Source organism: Nymphalis io, chromosome 4, assembly GCF_905147045.1.
Source record: "Nymphalis io chromosome 4, ilAglIoxx1.1, whole genome shotgun sequence".
Classification (NCBI taxonomy): Eukaryota; Metazoa; Arthropoda; class Insecta; order Lepidoptera; family Nymphalidae; genus Nymphalis; species Nymphalis io.
In genome coordinates this window covers 14,206,489-14,228,053 of record NC_065891.1, presented here as the reverse complement: position 1 = coordinate 14,228,053, position 21,565 = coordinate 14,206,489, and the positions used below count along the sequence as shown (strand labels likewise).

Below are 21,565 nucleotides of genomic sequence, written 5' to 3'. Positions count from 1 at the left end.
TTTATGTTTAAAAATCAGACGAGCGAATAATATTAACTATAATTATATATGACGAGCCGGTTGTCGTGGTTGGTGCTTGCCTTTCACGCCGAAGGTTGTGGATTCGATTCCCACCCAGGACAGATATTTGTGTGCATGAACATGTCTGTTTGTCCTGAGTCTGGGTGTTATTATCTATATAAGTATATATTTACAAAATAAAAATAGTATATGTAATATATCAGTTGTTCCATAGTACAAGCTCGGTACACGCTTAATTTAGGATCAGATGCGGCCATCTGTGTGAAAATGTCCCAGGATATTATTATTATTTTTATATTATATAATATAAAGTCGTCACGTTCTTATTCATGTGCAAAAATAGATAAAATAGTTTTAATACTTTTGTTTATAAAGTTTATATATAATTTCTACTATAATTATCTTCTTTAGTTTGAGGTGCGTAAAACCAGTTGTTCTAAGGTATAAAAACTTGAATATTGAATTTACCACTACTTAATACATCTTCTTATTCAACGCGATTGGGGATAATTATAGTTTACAAGAGAGCAAGCACAAAACAGTTTTAATTATGTATATGTAGAATAAAACAGAATAACTTTATTCAAAATGCATTTTCCTTAAATATATTAAAATCTTTTTCTTAAAAATGTAAGAATCGAAGTAAGGAAGCGACAAGACCAAGGAGACCTTGGGCGTAAGAGAGCCAAACGAATTTACAAACTTTGGACTGCTAACGTGAATTTCTTGACTGACAAATTCTACACCATTTCTTGGGCTTTCTAGGGCTTGAACGTGTCTTCGGGATCTTCAGCTTTAAGCTAGTCACTGGAGGAACAGAGCAGTCCATAACGAAAACTATGCACAAAACAAGGCACGAGAACTAACTTCATAACGGCAATATAGTCGACACGTAGACAATATGGAGTGTATTCGAACTCAAAGCTGTGTAGATTAGAGATATGAATATGTAGGAGTTACAATCAAAGGTGAGTGAAATAATACGATTGCTCTATGTGGTAAATTGGGAATCTATGATAATAATATTTCAAAGAAGGGAAATGTTTTTTCGAGCTTTACCGGTTAAGTAAGAAAGATCTAGTTTATAAAGACAAATATGTGGCCTACCAAAATCATAGTCAAAAATATTTTTTATTATAGTAGGAGCAGTTTATGTATATATACATAAATTGGTATTGATATTGTATTTATATAAAGTACCGTTACTGACAACACATAAGGGATGTTTCAATCTAACGACCCTACGAGGGTCGTTAGATTGAAACAGCCAACCTCAATTAGTGAACATTGTATGCTACAATTACAATTGAATTAATTATTAGAGAATTCTTTAGCAGGATTAGATTTTATTAAAAAAATATAATAACAGAGTAACATCATTTATGTAAATAATAGCCTGTAAATGTCTCATAGCTAAGGACTTCTCTTTTTTCGATAAGGAGGCTTATACCTCATTCCACCACGATCCTTTTTTTTGATGGCAAAACACAGTTACGTGTACTCCACATGAAAAGAGGGGTCTTGCTAGCGCCTAGAACATCCAATGAACTGGAATATACACTAAAAAAACAAGCGGTATCCTCTCGTTGTCGCATTTGGGTGGCTTCACGGGATCGCTTGTGCATGCTACCTTAATACCAGGTTGTTCTAATGCAGTTTATTATATATATATGTGTGGCAGATTTTAATGCAGCTTTCATATCTGTGTTCCTGAATTAAAAACACAATTTAAGTAAATGTTAGCTAGCCCAATATCAAATATCAAACCGCAATCATCGGATAAGATTCATGTGTCTAACCACATGGCCATCTCGGTATAAATATTATGTAATAATATGTAATATATATATAACCGCCCCGTTGGACTTCTGGCTCCGATGTCCAGTCCAATGTCGATAAAAAGTTAGTCAGTTTTTTCTGTCAAGTAAATTTCAAAATCAATCGCGGTCAGCCAGCCAAGAATGTTGGAAAGTCATTTAGAAGGGTCGTATGCAAAAGACTAATAATTCAAAAGTAGCTTAAATCGGGAAAGTGCGGGCGTGTGCAAGAAATACATCTAGAAACATAATTTTCGAAGTAATCTATGTAGTAACATATTTTCAGTAATCTCAAGATTAAAATCCCAAAGTTTAGCTACAAGCATAAGAAATTAAAGATCAAGAACATTAAAAGGAATTTCTTTGAATTTCGAGATATTCTCGCGTGAAACAGTGGAAATGAAGTTGAACGTGATCTAGTTTAAATTAATTGAATACAATTGTACAGTCAGTTTTCCTTTAATTAAATAATACATTTTGTGGTTAAACTGTAACAATTTTATCAGAAAAATTTATATAGGATTATTCGGTATAAGATTACTCGATATATTTATTTATTTCGGATTATTGTACATAAAGGACTGTGTCTCGATGGTCTAAGTCAAATTATGAGGTCAATTAAAATTTATTGGGCTTTTAAGGAATCCTCATTAATCCTGCAGTAAGAAAACAATCAACAAATAATAATTTCCTCGTTATTATAATCAGAGCGATTTTCTGCTACGGTGGCCAATCTCGATGACGCTGGATAACTCTTCAAGTCAATTAGTCAATAGGGATTTATTATTCCCTAGGTAGGCTTATATTTTGTATATTATTTAAAAAGTGGAAAAGAGTAAAGTCCTAGCTTCTCTTCGGTAGAATCAACAGTCCATTCCAATGGTAGCTTTACAGTCGAACTAATTTCATAACATTAAGATTTAAAAGTGCTTTTAATATAATAGACTATATTTATATAAACATATTTTTTAGATTTATTTCGAAATTGCCTACTAAATAAATGAAAAAGATTTTTTTTTTAATTTAATTATTTAATCGTTTATGAAATTATGTCATCTGGAAAATTATGCTGGACTGTAAACAGAGATTTATATCTGAAGAGTTGATGATTTTAATGGCCACTGAATGTGGGTGGCTCTCTCTAAGCCCTATTAAATGAGTGTTATTTATTTAGTAAATCTCGTAATCGCTCACGATGGGGCGCTTAGCGAGGTGTTTGGAGGGCCGTCGATTTCATTAACAGTACCTCTTTACATCGAGAGGGCTTCGATTAAGTGAGAATTTATTTTGTTGTGCAAAGTTAGATCTATGAAGAGCTTAAAAGCAGTCAATAATAATTGTACTTGATATTTATAAGAGTCGACTTATTTCCGTAGAAGCCAAGCTCGAAATATGCCGTTATTTTGATGCGCCTGCATTCAGCATTACATTAAAAATGTTAATTATAGTTAGACTATAATCTTACAATAACTTGATGAGAGTACGACTATGTCTTCCATATTCGTTTTATTTATTATTTTATTTACTAGCCGTGTTGCCTGTTGCGATATCCCATCAGAAACGTTATTAAGGAACCGACTGAATTAGAGATTTTTGTAACCTAATTTGCTTATACACTCATTTTAACTCGGTCACGGCACACAGACACCTGACAAAAAAAATCTTTAACTTAAATAACAGTATTTACTAGCAAAATATTTAACTGAATTCTGATATTAAATTTTACATAAACAAGTGAATGCTAGAGTGATCAATATAAATCAAATAATTTAAAAAGGAAAAATTATTATCAAATTTATAACAGTACATAATACTTTCTAATACTACAGTACAAAATACTACTTGAATTGCAGTTAAAAAAACCTACGTATTCATTTGACACTTTATATTTATATACGTTGCGTTTTTTATGATTAAAATATTTATTTACTTATTATGACTTTGTAATTTATATATTTACCTCAGACATTCATGTGTCAATAAAAAATAATAAAGCAATTATGAGTTAAATTAAGACTAGTCGAGTTTAATCTTAGAATAATGTAATTATACCGAAACACCGGCTTTATCTAGGCCACAAATTCTGGATAACCTAACATAATCCTAGGTTAGAGAGAGTAATGGGGTGTAAGATACTTTAGGGAGCGGCCGCTGTAAGAAAGGGACCTATTATGAATATTAATGCTTATGAATATATACTTGATATTTGAATAGAGACTGTGAATATTATGCTGACATAGTACGCTAATATTAGATGGCTTACCATACAAGTCAGATTAACTGAATCGGCTTTAGTCTGAAATCTCATTGCTTGTCTATAGCGTCATCAGCTGCCACTGCCCAATATTTAGTTAGATTGAAGGCAATTCATTAGTTTGTTGATAAGTTGCAGAAACTGAATGACAATTAACTTTCTCGTTTTCATAACTTAACGTTTATTAATGTATTTCATAGTGTTTAGTTAGAATGCGAATGCACAAATAAGAAGAACCTGGAGCCTTAGACGAACGAACGAATGAAGAACGATCGAGTCATTCGTGCAACCTTAATGTGAATGATGGTGAATTTGCCGATGTAATATTTTGGACGTATTGCATTTGAATCGTAGAAAAAGTTCAATAGGAAAACTTAAACTTGAGTTTGAATAAATTGTTATCTTATAATGTAAAATTATCACTCTTGATTTGCAACGCGCAACTGAATCTTCAATTAATAGTAAGTTTTTTTACGTGCAAACATAGAACAGCCCAAACAGTCCAAATATGTAAATTACAATAATGGTAATATGCCATTTACATAATTGCTTATTTGGAAAGCATTTGTTTTGTCCCTTATTAAAAAGGAAGAAAGTTTTTGGATCATATTTCATCACGCACAATGGTACCATTGCATGTTGTAATAATTTATGTCGTACTCGGTGGAGAAACTTACGTGTGATGAAAATCAACCAGGTGTATACCAACATACCAAGGTTTGTACCAACATTTGGCGGCATTAGAACATAAACTTTACTGTTAGTGAAATATTATAAAAAAAAACAATATTTTGTCTAACGTAAATAATTGACAATGCTATTTTAGTTATTAAAATAAGTTGTATTTTTTGAAATTTCAATATGGCCGCAACCTAATTTCCCTTACCCTCATTTCAGGAGCATAATATTCTAATGATATTGAGCGCAATGAAGCAACTAAGATCTTAGTTCTACTTAATTAAGACTAAATTAAAATATTCTCCAACTAAAATATAAAGCTTTATTTAAAACATCGCTTAATGATGGTGTATATATGGTGTGTATGGTGGTAAGAACGCGTGAATCTTAACCGATGATCGTGGGTTCAAACCCGGGCAAGCACCACTGAATTTTCATGTGCTTAATTTGTGATTATAATTCATCTCGTGCTTTACGGTGAAGGAAAACATCGTGAGGAAACCTGCATGTGTCTAATTTCACTGAAATTCTGCCACATGTGAATTCTACCAACCCGCATTGGAGCAGCGTGGTGGAATAAGCTCCAAACCGTCTCCTCAAAAAGAGGAGAGGAGGCCTTTAGCCCAGCAGTGGGACATTCACAGGCTGTTACGGTTAATTCATATAGACTTTATAGCAACTGTTTATCCATGAAAGCGTAATATACAGACAAAGTTACTTTCGCATTTATATTATTAGTATATTAAAACAAAATTTAACTTCATATTTATTGATTTTATATAAGCGAATTACGTAACTAAAATATTATGATTGTAATAAGTATATAATTATGCACAAACATTTTAATCATTTAAGCTTATATATTTTATTGAGAGAAAATTGTCAAGTCTCCATATCATGTTTACGAGCGATGGAAATTTTCCAATATAAACTTCGTATTGAACATATAGTATTGAACGTTCTTTGACGGATTAAACCAATTTCCCGTTAACTAGACAGCCAGGCAGCCCACGTAGCGCCGATCTGATTCAGTTATTCGTCCAATTATTTTAAAATCGGCCCGAAAGAGCGCTGCGTCGCTCCGCAACCAAGCACTACGCTAATGGAATAACCTGCGCTTATACTGGAAGGACGTTTATAACATACGATCCATTTTTTTATTATTGACTATAGGGTTACGATTTGAAACGATTGACCACAATCACACCTGATACCTCTGAAGGTAATTATTATAAGATAGAAGCAGTGTGCATAGAAGATGCCTATTTACTCTTGTCTTGATGATACCCGTGATATGGCTGCTTATGAGAAAAAAGAAAGCAAAAGGTTGAAAAAAGCTGTAGACGTATTCAATTTTAAAAAGTTTTATTCTTGTTTTGCATTGTGGTGAGCTTTTTAGGGATCTACTATTTACAAATTTAATAATTGTATTTGTATGAATACACGTCAAATCACATTTTCGTCACGTCGTCTAATCGTCCAAAATTGTTATCTTACTTATTTTTTGTTCTTTCTTTTCAGTATTTCTATTATGCAAAGTTAATAAGCTTCAAAAGATTTAAATATTCCATATTATTGAAACAAAAGTAAGTACAAACTCAAATAACGTAACCATCCTGTGAACTTTTGTCTGGAATAGTTGGGAAAAATTTTTATTGCAATAGAAACGTGTATTTGAGAAACGTTACATGTAGAAATGCTAAACACAAATTCGGTCTTAACGTTTTCTCTCACACAGCGTTCAAAGAATATTTACTTTAAAAAGGTACATCCAAAAATATATCAACTTACTTTCGACCAACGACCAACAGTTTGTAATACGAAAATCGTTACAACATCGTTACGCGATGTGTAAAGGATAGTTTAAGTTAATAGCAAAGCTCGGTCTTTTGAAAAATGGTTTTCATGAAATACGAAATTAATATTGCGGTCAACGACGACCAATAACGGCTTCGAGATGCATTTTAAAAACAGGTTATTTCTTACTCAAATTACTCCGTGCTTTTTAAACACCAATAATTTAATGAAGTATATTAACCTGTATAGGGTGCATTAATTTCTAAATAAAAAATATAAACTAATAATATTTAAGTAAAAAGTTCAACTTCAATTTCTTGAGTGAAATGTAAGAGATTGTGACATTGTGTGTGTGTGTGTTTGTGTGTGTGGTGACGATATGTACAATGTTCTATAAATGTAACTATTATAAGACACGGTTCGTGAAGTTTTCTTCAATAGATACCGATACAGAAGAAAATACATTTTTATATTATCTTTCTGCTTCGGAATAATACAAATCCTCATATGTATAAGATCCTACCGCCGGGTAACATTTCTCCACTTAAGCAGAAGTTTTTTTAAATTATTATTCTTCCACGCTGTACTAAAGTTAGTTGGTAGATAAACTTGACATAACACATTAAGGTACCTCATGATAACTTCCTCGAGTCGATGAAAAATTAAAAATAGAATTTTAAAAAAATGAAAAATAATTTATACCCTATAAATTAGGGTATAAGACTATATTTTCATATAGTTTTAAAAATTAAACAAAATATTATATAACTAGTTAGAATGTTGTTTGCATCGCAACGCTTAAGTTTATGCGTTAAACACACCGCTAATTGTAGGTACGCGAAAACTGTTACAATTAAAACTTTGTATATTAAAACAATTACTTCAGAAATTGAGGCGAGGAAATATCTTAAGTTTTTACTTGATTGAAGTTAGATTATCTTCGTTAACACTGAAACTGTTCAACATCACCCAAGGCTAAAGTAATCATTAGGTTTGTCTATATTTATATTTAATTCTTTGTTAATATAATAAAATTCGTTTTAAATAATTTTCCCTCCTTTTTTACTTTAGTTGTTTAGTTTTAAATTACTTTTTCATTTTCTGTATTGAAATTTATAACGAGTATTATAACAAAGAAAAATTATTAAGAACATAAAACATAGTCGGTTCTTATTACAAAGTGGCTCGAGACTTTCCTGGGTAAGTACACCCTGTGGTCTTTGCCCTTAGCTTACAGCTTACGTTGCATAAGTTGGATTGTCAAACAAAGTACCGAAGTAACGTTAGTCAAATTACAAAAGGGTTTATTGGCGAAACAAGACGTAAAGCTGTTAAGTGCTTTGTTGGTAACTGCGATAAGTTTGAGTACAATGTGTGTTTGCAGTTTGAGGATTACGACAGCTATCAACTTGTTAACAAGTTCGAGGTTAAGGTTGACGTCCAATAGATAATATCATAAAGCCTAGTATATCTTAAATCATTTTGATAAATAGATGCTTTAGGTAAACTGGTTATAAGGCGTTGCCACACGTATGGGTAGATACCACCATCAATACGCACCTTCTGCCTCCGCCGTTACCTTTGCCGCTGCTTGGGGGGTTCTCTGACCCTTGAATGAAGACGTCGAAGCGTTACAGTGGTATGCGCAAGCGATCCCGTGACACCCTCTGAAGAAATGGAAGTACCGGTGGTTTTTAGTGGGTATTCCAACGCACTTACACGCGTTAGGTGCTCCAGGCGCTGGCGATTTCAAATACACGCTACTCGCTCTACATTTTTCAGCGGGATTAAACAAAAATTTAGGATTAAATAAAAAATATAAACAAAAAATATCTCTTACACCGTCGGCTAATTCCTGTCCATTTATTAATATATGAAAATATATATTCCAGATCCATAATTTAACGGTTAATCGCCAAATATTAATAATCCTTATTACTTATGTTAATCCTTATAATCCTTATTAAAAAGTAAATGCTATTATGAAACATGACATAATTCTAGAAATATAATATAGAGAGACCAGCGATGTCTAGTTTGACATTATATTGCATAGGTTACTTAGACGATTAATCTGTGTTCCTGGTCAAACTTTATAATCAAATATTAAGGATCTTTAATACACTAAAATGTCTCAATTCGTGCAGTGAGAGATGCTCCAGTTTCATCATAACCAAAGAAAAGTTTCACTTTCAATAAATATTATTACAGCATTATGAAGTTTATTCTCTTACGAATAGCTTAACAGTTTCCGGGACCGCTCGTATATTTGAGATGATAGAGCAATTAAAGCGTTAGACGCTTGATAGCGCAGTTAATATACGTACCTTATACATAGGTACTAAATAGACTTAATATTTAAATAAATATGATAACTATGTACACTATTGATAAGAACAGTTAACAAAGAGTAGATAGATAGAGTAATGTATATTTAGCCCTACATTTTTGTAAGAACAAGGGATACGTATTTAACATCCCCAGATTTATGCTGACTCTAAATAAATACGAAGAAATAAATATTTTGAAAATATCCTTTGTTCCTTTTTTTGTTGTACTTCAACGTTTATAAGAAAAGTTAAAATGCCTTTGAAAATTAAGTGGACAACCATAGACAATTATTTCTTTTTAATAATAATAAATAATGTTCTCCAGACCGATTTCGGCCACGGCGGCCAATCTCAAGAGAGATTAGCCAACTACGCAGGAGATATTATAGTGCACAAGTGTGTGCGCAAACACAGGTGCACTCTCTATTCCCTAACTCTCATAATCCGATGGGACGGCAATCCGACACGACCGGAAAGGGTTCAGGCGCAGGAACAACGGCGTTACGTGCTTTCCGAGGCACGGGAGTTTACACAGTTCCAACTTCCAGACTCCGGGCTGCTACTGAGAATTTTCTGACAGAAAAACCCAATAACTTTTTATCGGCCCCACCTGGGAATTGAACCCAGGACTTTCGGGTCTGCGGCCTAACATCAAGCCACTAGACCAACGAGGCAATCTCAATATTTCTTTTTATATATCTGCCGTCCTCTAAAAACCTATGCAGTCTATTGTTGTTTGATCAAATTGAATAAAATCAAAATAGTTTGTTTAATATAGAGTTTTACACCGACTTTCCAAATTACAACGAAAAACTGATCTAAAAGGAAAATAATACGTATATAAGTACAATGATTCTCCTAACAACACCGCAACAAAATAAATCAACTTTAAAAAACCTATTAAATCACAAATTATAAGAGCTAAGAAAACTCTTTACCTTTAATATAATCAAAGTGCATTGATATTATAGCAGCTTATGTTGAATACAATTAATGCAAACAATAAATAAAGTAAAATCACTAAAAATAATGAGCTGTAATTTAAAAATATAATCATGAATACATGTTCAAAAGAATTATTGGTAATTATTAAAATGATCAGCGTTAATTAAACTAGCAATCATAATAGCAAGCTTTTAAAAAAAATTAAACATCGTTTCTTTAATTAATTTAAGAAATTAATAATATTACCTCCTAGTTAAACATTATTTATTATTCATTCGGATATATTATTAAAGATTTTTTTTAGGATATAATTATAATATTAAATTTTATTTGATATAATTGAAGTATAATAAAACTTTGAAATTATACCTACATGGTTTTATGACAAAAAAATCATGCAAGCAAAGCAAATATTACTTTTTAGAAAAATAAAATCACTATGATTTTTGATGTTGGCAACTCTAATGGTTATTGTCAAAAATCTGGTTGAAAACATCGAAAATATCAACAAACCAAAGAAAATATGTTCATTTTATTTGGTTTTTATCATAAATCCTTGTTTCTTATTCATAAAAGTTATAGCAAGTCTTATTTAAATGTTTTCGTTGTGTTATAATAATATAAAACGTAATAATTTGCAAACATTTAATAAAATATTTTTGGAATATATTTTTTAAAAAAGACATAAATTATAGGTTTTTAAGTAAGAAAATATTAAATAAAATGAATTCGTATAAATGTGTTAATTGTGGTGGTGCTGCCAGTGCTCTGTACAAAACGTATGGGCCTTCTGTTTTAAAATTAACAAAATGTGTAAGTAATCAAAACCACAGGGTAATGAAATTGATAGAAATTACATTCCTTTTTAATTTACCATTTAATTGTAATTTTTTACATATTTAAAGCAGAACCAAAATAATTTAAATAATTTCTTATCATTTAATCAACCTATAAGTATTTGTACATAAAATAAAGCATTCTACAGAAATGATTGATAGTAAAAATCTATTCTAGAAAGCAATACATAGGATTCTCAATGAAAAATTGTATACAGATGATAAAACACATTTATATATATTATTACAATATTTATCCCATAGGTTTTAAAACAAATTATAATGTTCTATTAAATTGTTGATTTCAGGCGAGCTGTAAGGGAGTGGTAGATAAATACATAGAATATGATCCCGTGATTGTAATGATTGATCTTGTCTTAATGTCTAAAGAAGCACAACGGCATATTATTTACAACACTGAGTTTAAGGTAAGTAGAAAATATATTTGTTGAACATAATATTGCATCAACACATTGTTTAATTAAGTTTATTGTGTTTGTTGTTTGTTGATGTAAAAGACAAGCTTGGTTTTTCAAAGGGTTTTTTGTATAGAAGAATAATTATCTTATATATAATATTTATGAATTAACTTTTTTTCAGTCTTATTGGAAGTTATTTATAATTCTCATAATGCTAGAAACATATGGAGTATGGAGAAATGATAGTCTCTTTAATATAGCTATCAATACAATATGCAATATAAAAAACAATAGTACAATTAATTCTACTTATATGTAAGTATTAGTTAATTATATTGGTAATATACTACTTACCCATCCCGGCTTCACACTGGTAGAATATTGGTCTATAAATGTTTATAACATTACAAATAAGTTGCTTGGTTTGGCCACTAATGCCAGTAAAGCTCCCAGTCGTCATGATTTTATCCAACTTCAACAAACATAGTCATATTTCAGCAAATTTAAGAAAACCATGTGGAAAACTATTCTTTTGTATGTTTTTGATGTTAAATAAAATATTAAACTGCAATAACCAATAATAGCTAAACGTGCAAATTATGTATTTATATAACGATAATCTATTTCTATGTATTAAAATATTGTAAATAACTTTGGTTATTTTATAATAAATGAATGCATGAATATTAAGGAATGTATGTGCTTAAGTAATTGCAGTATAGCTTGTAACTGTATTTGTTATCTCTAGTTTAGCCACCATACCATTATTTTATTTAAGTTGCAATTGTTTGTTGTTTTTATCAAAAAACATTACATGACTTGCACACCATCTTTTAAAATTTTAATGTTATTGTCTCGAAACCTGGAAAGTGTGATCAACAAACTTGATCGAATGAACTACTACAATACAAAAAGAAATATATAATTTACTACCAAAATTGAAATATGTTTTCTTTATATTTTTCAGTACCTTACCGATAAACATATCGGTACCAGAACCTTGGATGAGTGATTGTAAAGGCTGGGCATACGAGGATAAGGAATCCATGGATCTCTTTATATGGGAGAAAGACTTCTACATACAATTCTTGTCCATATTTACTGGTATGTTAACATATATAACATTATAGTATAGGTGCTTCAAGTAACTATGTAAAGTAATACTATGCATTTTTTTTTTTTTTTTATATATTCGCCGGGAGGGCAAATGACTCTACTCCACCTGATGGTAAGTGGTAGTAGAGTCCAAACGCGACGACGGCCAGTACAGACGGGAAAAACATTCTGCACTAGCCGCCTTCGCCTTGCCGGCCCGCAAGATGCCTCTTCACGCCTCGTTTGAAGGAACCCGGGTTGTAAGAGGAGGGGAACACGTGAGCTGGTAAGGAATTCCATTTTTTGGAAGTGCGACAAAGAAAGGAGTTGCCAAATTTCTTTGTGCGCGATGGAATTGATGTCACAGTTAGGCCGTGACATCGAGAACCAGCTCGCGTGGACTTAAGAAGGAAGGGGGAAGCAGGAATTAGAGAGAATAATTCCTCAGAGCACTCGCCGTGATACAGACGATAGAAAGCGCTCAGTGCTGCTATCTCGCGACGCAATTGTAAAGGTTCAAGGGTGTTTGTGACCTTTACGTCGCCAATAATGCGTACGGCACGTCGCTGCAACCGGTCCAAGGCCTCAAGTAGGTACTTAGCGGAGCCATTCCAAAGGTGCGAGCAATATTCCACGCAAGACCGTACCTGTGTTTTGTACAGCAGGCACAGTTGTTGTGGCGTGAAAAAGCGCCGCACCTTGTTCAGAACTCCGAGTTTCCGTGAAGCTGTTTTTATAACAGCCTCGATGTAATCCCTTGGACTAAGGTCGCAGCGAACGTCAATCCCCAGCATGGCGATTTTGCTTTGCATCACCAGCGGAGTACCACAGAGGGAGGGAAGAGGGGAAAATGTTGACTTTTTCGCCGTGAGAGCGCATACCTATGTTTTCTTGGCATTAAACTCAACAAGATTATCAGAGCCCCATTTGGCGATGAGCTCTAACGTCCTATCGAGTTCAATGACAAGATTCTCCCGCCTCTCCTCAGTTTCCGCCCGCCCAGCCACTGCGCGTCCGTGGTATCCACCATGCACTGTACTATCATCTGCATAGCAATGTATGTTCCCAAGGGAGAGCATATCATTGATATGCAAAAGAAAGAGTGTGGGAGATAGCACAGATCCCTGGGGGACCCCAGCATTCACTACATAGAATTGTGAAGCGCAACCATCTACTAAAACACGAAGGCTACGCTTGTGTAGGAAGCTGGCAATCCAGGTGCATAGCTGAGCTGGCAGACCATATGCCGGTAGCTTGGAGAGAAGACTTCTGTGCCAGACCCTGTCGAAAGCCTTGGAGATATCGAGGCTGACAGCCAACGATTCTCCATGCTTGTCGATAGCTTCACCCCAGAGGTGTGTTACGTACGCTAGAAGATCACCTGTGGACCGTTTTGGTCGAAACCCGTACTGACGATCATTAATCAGACAGTGATCTTCTAGGTAATGGATCAGTTGGTTGTTTAAAATCCGTTCCATCACCTTACAAAGTACTGAGGTGATAGTTATTGGCCGATAATTTGCCGGGTCAGACCGATCCCCTTTTTTGGGAACCGCTTGCACATTAGCTCTTCTCCAAGCCTCCGGCACACTTCCCGAAGAGAGAGAAAGTTGGAACAGGCGCGTTAACACAGGAGACAGCTCCGCTGCGCACTTCTTCAGCACTATGGCTGGTATTCCATCGGGACCGCTAGCTTTCCGTACATCAAGTGATTGCAGCTCCGCACGCACATCACTTTGCCTGATTTTAATGTCAGGCATCGTATGGCCACATGCAGGTATTGTAGGTGGCAGTGCACTACAATCATCGATTACGGAATTGTCGGCAAAGAGTTTAGCCAGGAGATCAGCTTGCTCTTGCGGACTGTGAGCTAGCGATCCGTCCGGATTTCTGAGCGGTGGCAGCGAAGGTTGGCAGAAATTGTTTTGCACAGACTTGGTCAGACGCCAGAAGCTACGGGAGCCCCTAGGATGCGAAACAAGGTCATGACCAATCTGTACAATGCGCTGTGCATCCGCTCTCGTGTATGCCTTTCTACAGGACTTGGAATTTTTATTATAGTTTGCTTTCAGTGAGTCAATGTTAGATGCCCCGCTAATGCAGCCGTTGATCCACTTGCGATATGCCGCCTGCTTAGATGATACAGCATCGGCACATTCACGAGTGAACCAACGGTTACGCGTACTCCTACTGGATCGACTGGCGATCTGAGCTAGGAATGTAGTATTCCATTCCCAGCATGATCTCGCCAGCAACAGCAGCGGCACTAGCTGTCGGGTCATTCCCACTGAAGCAACGTTCCTTCCAAGGGACCGACGCATAGTAATCGCGCATACCGTCCCAATCCGCCGACTTATAGTGCCAAACGCGACGTTTGCATACCGCTAGTGGCGGCAGCTTGGCCTGTGGCACTCTGGTAGAAATAAGGCTGTGATCCGAAGAGCCAAGAGGAGCCTAAACCACAACCTGATATTCCACCGGGTGAGAAGTCAGCAGAAGGTCCAGTAGAGAAGGTGCTTGCCCATCAATGTCTGGAATCCTGGTGGGCTGATCAACCAGTTGGGTCAAGTCATGTGTGAGAGCAAAAGCATGAGCAGTCCTTCCAGCATGGTCAGTTTTGAGGGACCATATGCCATATATTTCAACCAGGATTCGTGGTGAGCATTAAAATCCCCCAAAAACACCAATTCCGCGTTAGGAAATTGCTCTTGCGCAGCATCTGCCACCCGACTAAGATGGTCAAATAATCGGCTTGTCTCCAAGTCACCATTGTGGGATCTGTAGAGGCACACGTAGACTCGGCTCTGACGAACCAGGTCCACACGTACCACCAACATGGAGAAGGAGGGGTCCTCCAAGCAGCGCAGTCGGTGACAGCAAACATCCGTCCTGACGAACAAGCATACTCCGGCTTTCGCTTTGAAGGATTCTTCAAGCGTGTAGCCGGGATAATTAAGGTAGCTGGTATCGGCAGGACGGAGTATTTGTGTCTTCGTGAGAAACAACATTGCTGGCCGTGCTGTCTCGAGATGGTGGTGGACAGCGTTGAGGTTAGTGTGGAGTCCTCGGATGTTAGAGAACTCGACCTCAAACAGCGAGGGTATGGTGGGGGTGTGCACCGCTGTACGACCGTTATTTCTTTTTTGTTGCGCCATTTGGGAAAAAAGAAATGGAAAAGAGACGTGAAGCGAGCGATGTATTGCCACGATAGGGATGGGCAAAGTGTGGAGGCGTGTTTCCCCAAGTGGTTGCCAAAAGGAAAAATACACTGACCCGCCAGACGGAAGGGCCCCCGAACCCCCCCGGAAGTGGCCGCCGGGACCCCACCTACCGGTCACCAACCGGCACGACGGTCCACCCCGAGATTATGCGTGGCCTGGTGGGGCAGCCTCACGAGCTGGTTAGGCACGCTCGGGCCCCTGTACTATGCCACGGGCGGCCAGCGGAACAGCCGTTTCTTCGGGTCTCCCTGTCCGGCAGGTCAATACAGTTTCCCCCGGCATTGGTTCAACAGCCGTCTCCAATCGGACCAACACCCATCGCGGCAATACTCGCTCGGGCATATGTAGTGTAGTATATAGTAATATGCTGTATATATGTCTTTTCATTTGAAATTATTCCATTCAAACATTAAGTTTACTTTCTTGTTGGTAGGGCTTTGTGCAAGCCCATCTGGATAGGTACCACTTATGCATAATATTCTCTACCACCAATATTTAACAGCAATAATTATTATTATTGAGTTTAGTTTGAAGGGTGAGTTAGCCAGTGTAACTACAAGGGGATATAACATCTTAGTTCCCAAGGCTGGTGGCATGTAAGTGATATTAGGAATGATTAATATTTCTTACAGCGTCTATGTTTATGGGAAGTGGTGACCATTTAACATTTGCCCACCCAGATACTTATTAAAAACCTGACCTAATTTTTTATTAGAATTTATCTCATGCTCTGTGGTGAATGAAACATTTTTGAGGAATCTTGCATGTCTGTAACAACCTGTGAATATCCCACTGCTGGGAAGGCCTCCTCTCCCTTTTTGAGGAGAAGGTTTGGAACTTATTCCGCTACCCTGTTACAGAGCGAGTTGGTGAAATACACATGTAGCAGAATTTCAGTGAAATTAGACACGGTTAGAGGTTTTCTCAAGATGTTTTCGTTCACCGTAAAGCATGAGATGAATTATAATCACAAATTAAGCACATGAAAATTCATGTATCTTATGTATAATGCATGTATCTTATGAAATTCTGTCACAATCCCCAATCTGCAACGAATCAGGGTGGTGTAATAAGCTTCAAACCTCTTTCAAACCTTGAATATATATTTTGGATTTTAATTTATCTGTTTCAGGAATAATATTATTCATCACACTAGTTCACTTATTAATGAAGCTTTTTAAGAAAATTTGTTTCCAAAATGAAGGTAAGCAGCTATTAGTTTATTTATACTCTTTATTGTTAACACAAATATAGAAATTTAAAAATATGTTTTGTTTTAAATGTATCACAAATTTTTGCATTTCATGGACAAGACATCAATAAAAATATGCTCATTGTATTGAACTTTACCATGATCTAATACAAAGTGTCATAATTGATAATGTTCTGACTTTTTATTTACATTATTACATAATTATTTATTACTGAGCGATTTTAGCCATTTGATCAATCTTAAGAGAGACTAGTCAACAATATATATATCATAGCACATCAGATGGCAGAGTTCATTTGTATCTTTATAGCCTCACTAAGAATTGCTAAATTGAAGTGGCAGTGGGCGAGGCACATTGCTCGCAGAACCGACGGCCGCTGGGGCAGAAAGGTTCTCGAGTGGCGACCACGAACCGGAAGACGCAGCGTGGGCAGGCCCCCTACAAGGTGGACCGACGACTTAGAACGAGTCGCGGGAAGCCGTTGGATGCGGGCAGCGCAAGATCGGCCAACGTGGAAATCCTTGGGGGAGGCCTTTGTCCAGCAGTGGACGTCTTTCGGCTGGTGATGATAGCCTCACTTTCGTAATCCAATGGGACGGCAAATCCGACACGACGAAAAGCAAAGGCTATACAGTAGAAACACTTCGAAAATTAAAATCGTTTTCTATGATGTTGCCAATTCGCCAAACTCCCCAGCGATTACGGCTATACATTTTGAAACGCTCTCACGTTCGATTCCGACCCCTTGAAATAATATATTAATTAAATAAAACAATAAAAACAGATAATGAAAATAATACTTAATGGTTTATTGAATGTTTACAGTTTCATTAACAAGAGTGCTGAAATCGTTTTCGTTGGCCAACATGAGCCTCCTATTCACCCTCCCCATGCTCGTGTGGGGCAACTCCGACACTCCTCCGGAGACGAGAATGTTGCATTACTTGATGGTCTTCGTCTACAGCTTCATTTTCTTCTATAACACGTTCCGAGGTGAGAAAACTTACAGAGTTTTTATTCGTAACTTTATATTCTGGTTTATATTTAAAATAATATTGTGAACTATGAAATGTCATCGTTATTTCAAAATCATTTGTTAATTCCCTCTAACATTGTCCCAAGTTGTCAATTCAAGAGTGACTGGGCAGACACAAGTTATGTCAACTCACAATCATGAGCAGGAATAAACGATTTGTATTTTTATACTCTACATTTTTTTTACTTACTCTATGGAGCTGGCGCAAGACGTGTCTGTCAATTGGATTATTCATAATTAGCAACACGAACAATTTTTTAAATATTTCTTATAATTATCATTGATTTTTAAACCTGTTATAAAACTAGTGATGTTAAATTGTTTTCAATTTATAACAAAGAAATCTCGTTTCAGTGTTATACGAGAGCCCTAAAACAGTGACTGCGATTGTCCTCACTATTAGTTACTGTGTTAAATACATAACGACATTCCACATGACGCCGTTTATAAGGAAAATAACAAGATAGCAGTAAATGAAAACTAAAGTTACCAAGAAAACTATTGATGAATGATAAATCTGTTATTATATAACGAATACATTCATAATGACTATTAAATAAAAATATAGCAGTCAACAATGGTCTTTGTAACAAATGCCTGTCTGAATATCTGTATAATTCCCACTTAATTCTAAATTTAGCAGATTATGCCAAAAAGTAGGAGTTTGTAACTTGACATCAAAGTAGGCAGATATGAATTAATAAAAGTGATATAATTGATTGTAAAAATATATACAAGAAACAAATTGTTAATACAAAGAGACAGGCAAGAACAGCGGGTAAGACTGACCATCCAGACCAGAGGTATTCAGAATGATGAACAAAGACACCCAACACCCAAGAAAGTCAACTGGATTCACACATTCTGAGTCAATGAAGAAGTCATCTGGGCTACAACATCAAAGACAAACCAACTTTAAATTGAAAATTAATACTATATCGATTTTTTCCTTAAACATAGATTGTGATAAACATGCAGACACCTTAAAAATGTTTTAGATAAGATCACACTAAAGGCAACAGCAGGTAATGGATAACATGTCTGTGTAACAATATGAGTTACTTATGCTGATTTCAACCTAAGAAACATTTCAACGGAACATGTGCCATATGACTTCAGAGTCCTAAGTCCCTAAATTTATTAAAAATACATAGGAATGGGAGGGGATTATTTAAAGGATTGTTTCTTGATGTAATGCACAGACTATTTGAATATAAATTTTAACAACAACAATATGAATAAACAACTCCTTACTGTAACAGATGTAAAACACCATGACACCTGTGCCCTTTGTTACATGGCTCACTAACCCTTAAAAACTAGAAAAGATAAATACTTTGTACTTAATATATAGAACGGGAAAATCGAAGACAGATTGTTACTACCCAGACCTACACAAACCCACCTGTGAACATTTTAATTGTGTAAAATATGTAAATATTTTTAGTAATAAATGAAATAAATACATTTGCAATATCACAGAGTATTTATTTTGCAAAATATATCCAACATTAAATTTCCATCTTGGTAATCATATTCTTTATTTAAAATTGTACTTATACTAATATACAAATATACTTGGATACATATCAAATGTAATTATCAAACATTGCTAAAAATAATATAATTAAAGTCATGGTTTGGAAGACACCATCAAATTTAAATATACAATGGTTTTTGTTGATAAGAAATAGAAAACTATGCAATAAGTTTTAAATACATTTTGGGCTTAGCATTCAGGAATGTTCCATAATTTTCTTTTCATATAATAAACTGACGAAAATTACAATATGTTTTTAATTAAAATAGATAAAAACAGAAATTTAATAGATGAATTAATATTTATCTATGACTTTAACTGATCATCGTTCACTGCACAAAGATATTTATCAAATTTTATACATGGCAAGTTTCAATGTCAAAGAGAACTCTTGAATTTTAACTCACAAGAATCTACGCAAGCACTGAGTGTTTAATGCCCAGATACTATATTCAATAAAAAGTCTAAAAGACTACATAATACCACATAGTTGGGTAAATGTATGATGACAGGTACTAACTCCTTAAATATAGCAACCATGCTTTGATATTCATAAGAACAATACAATAGCTACTAGCATTAAACTAGGTGAATTCATGTACATATGTAATTTTACATAAGCAATGTGCACATTTTATTACATTACATGTAAGACAAGAATCTATTTTTAGTACTTGCAATGTCACCTAACACAAGTCACCTTTAATATGTTTCATCATCAAAATGCTATTTAGTATTCATAAAGACAGATAAACAATATATGTAACTATGATCTATGCTTAGCATGTTATTTTGTGCATGTTTAACTTCCTTAAATTAAAATCAATCACAATTATCTATGATAACATAATACCCTAAAAAATGTCTTAAGCGAATAAACTAGCTGCATATAATTCACAACATAAAATAAAATTGTATTAGACAATTTGTTTGTATTAATTTTATGATTTCACCGATAAACATTATCCTTCTTAACTGAAGATGTGGCCCTTGAAGATTTTTATTATACTGGCTGTTTTATTCTGTCTTAAATTATTCTGTTAAATGTAAAATATTAAAATTATCTTGAAATAGTAGTTAAGGATTAAAAACGATCATAATATTTATATTTTAATAAAAATTATAAGGAACAAGGTGGAGTATTGTTACCACAACAGTCTTTGGTGAAATTGAGCTCAAATCACAAAGTACAATAATAATTCAAGTTTATAATATAAGCTACTTTTACAATCACTACACTAAAAAGGCGAAGGAAATGCCGAATGCAATTAGTTATAAATTATTATTATAGCTTAATATATTCATATACTTTATAAATTATTAAAGATTCAACAGATCTATTTTAAATGTATTTAAGAAAGTGAACAACCCTTTTTATGTTTTTTAATTACATTTGTTTTATTTAACATTTATGTAAAAGTAATTAATATTTATTTACCAAGCATGTAACATGTTGCAATGTTAAAGGATATAAGGAGTACATTGTTATTAATTCACATTGCCTCCTCTGGTGCCAGGAATCGAGGTACATATTTCGCCCAAATAATCAGAATTACGATATAAAAACAAAATGTCACTAGTATTCTTATGATCCATTTGAAATACTTATATACTAGTGATCAATGTAAATAATTCATATGAAGTTAAAGAGTTTCATATTACATGTTTTTTTTTTTTTGAGTATTAATGTTCTTTTATTGTAAAATTTGTAAGAATTTAAAAAATAATTTAATACTATATCAAACAATTGAATTGTAAGTGTTCAAATGCTTTGCTATTGCATTACTGAAGTAATATACAATATTTATGCCATAAAACGTTATAAAGGAATTTAAACACATTACAATTTAAAAATAAATTCTAATAAAACAACTTTCCATCAACATATAAATAAAAAACCCAATCAGCATTAAGAATATAATTTAAATTTATAACAATAATTTTATATTCACTCTCATCAAACAGGAAAATTATAGAATAAATTATATCAAATGCTACATAGCTTGGTTTATAAATATTAAAACTTAGATAGTTTTATTATCTAAACAAATAAATTATGACCAATCCAGTGAGAGATTATGGAACCAAAGGTGGATCGTCTTGGCCAATCATGACATCCTCATACATAACATCATTATTTCTTTTTAAATAAATCTTTTGACGAATATACTCAATCAAATTATATTTCTTAATGACTAACACCAGGCCAGCGACAACGAGAGCTATTGTGAATATTGAAACAACGGCTGCTGTAGCATCGTGATTCGAGGATGAATCCGATTCAGCTATACACTCGTCTCCATTCCTAACATACTGTTCTAAGCAATAACATTCATTTGAAGTTTCATTGCATACTTGATTA

The 21,565-nt window shown here is 34.3% G+C and overlaps 2 protein-coding genes across 3 annotated transcripts in view; one reads left to right on the top strand and one right to left on the bottom strand.

Annotated features, from left to right (window-relative positions):
- The window catches only part of LOC126781620 (uncharacterized), a 28,663-nt gene that overhangs the window by 4,991 nt on the left and 2,107 nt on the right, over positions 1 to 21,565 (bottom strand). The window lies entirely within an intron of this gene.
- Positions 10,345 to 19,139, top strand: LOC126781619 (protein ARV1). The gene is made up of 7 exons (XM_050506547.1): positions 10,345 to 10,655; positions 10,987 to 11,106; positions 11,279 to 11,412; positions 12,065 to 12,201; positions 16,546 to 16,617; positions 17,453 to 17,620; positions 18,018 to 19,139. Exons 1-7 carry the CDS (start codon positions 10,566 to 10,568, stop codon positions 18,128 to 18,130), a joined length of 834 nt encoding a protein of 277 aa, XP_050362504.1. The 5' UTR covers positions 10,345 to 10,565; the 3' UTR covers positions 18,131 to 19,139.

Coding starts and splice junctions, on each gene's coding strand:
- LOC126781619 (XM_050506547.1), top strand. CDS start 10,566: ATGAATTCGTATAAATGTGTTAATTGTGGTGGTGCTGCCAGTGCTCTG. Junction 11,107..11,278: donor TTTACAACACTGAGTTTAAG/GTAAGTAGAAAA, acceptor ACTTTTTTTCAG/TCTTATTGGAAGTTATTTAT. Junction 17,621..18,017: donor CTTCTATAACACGTTCCGAG/GTGAGAAAACTT, acceptor ATCTCGTTTCAG/TGTTATACGAGAGCCCTAAA.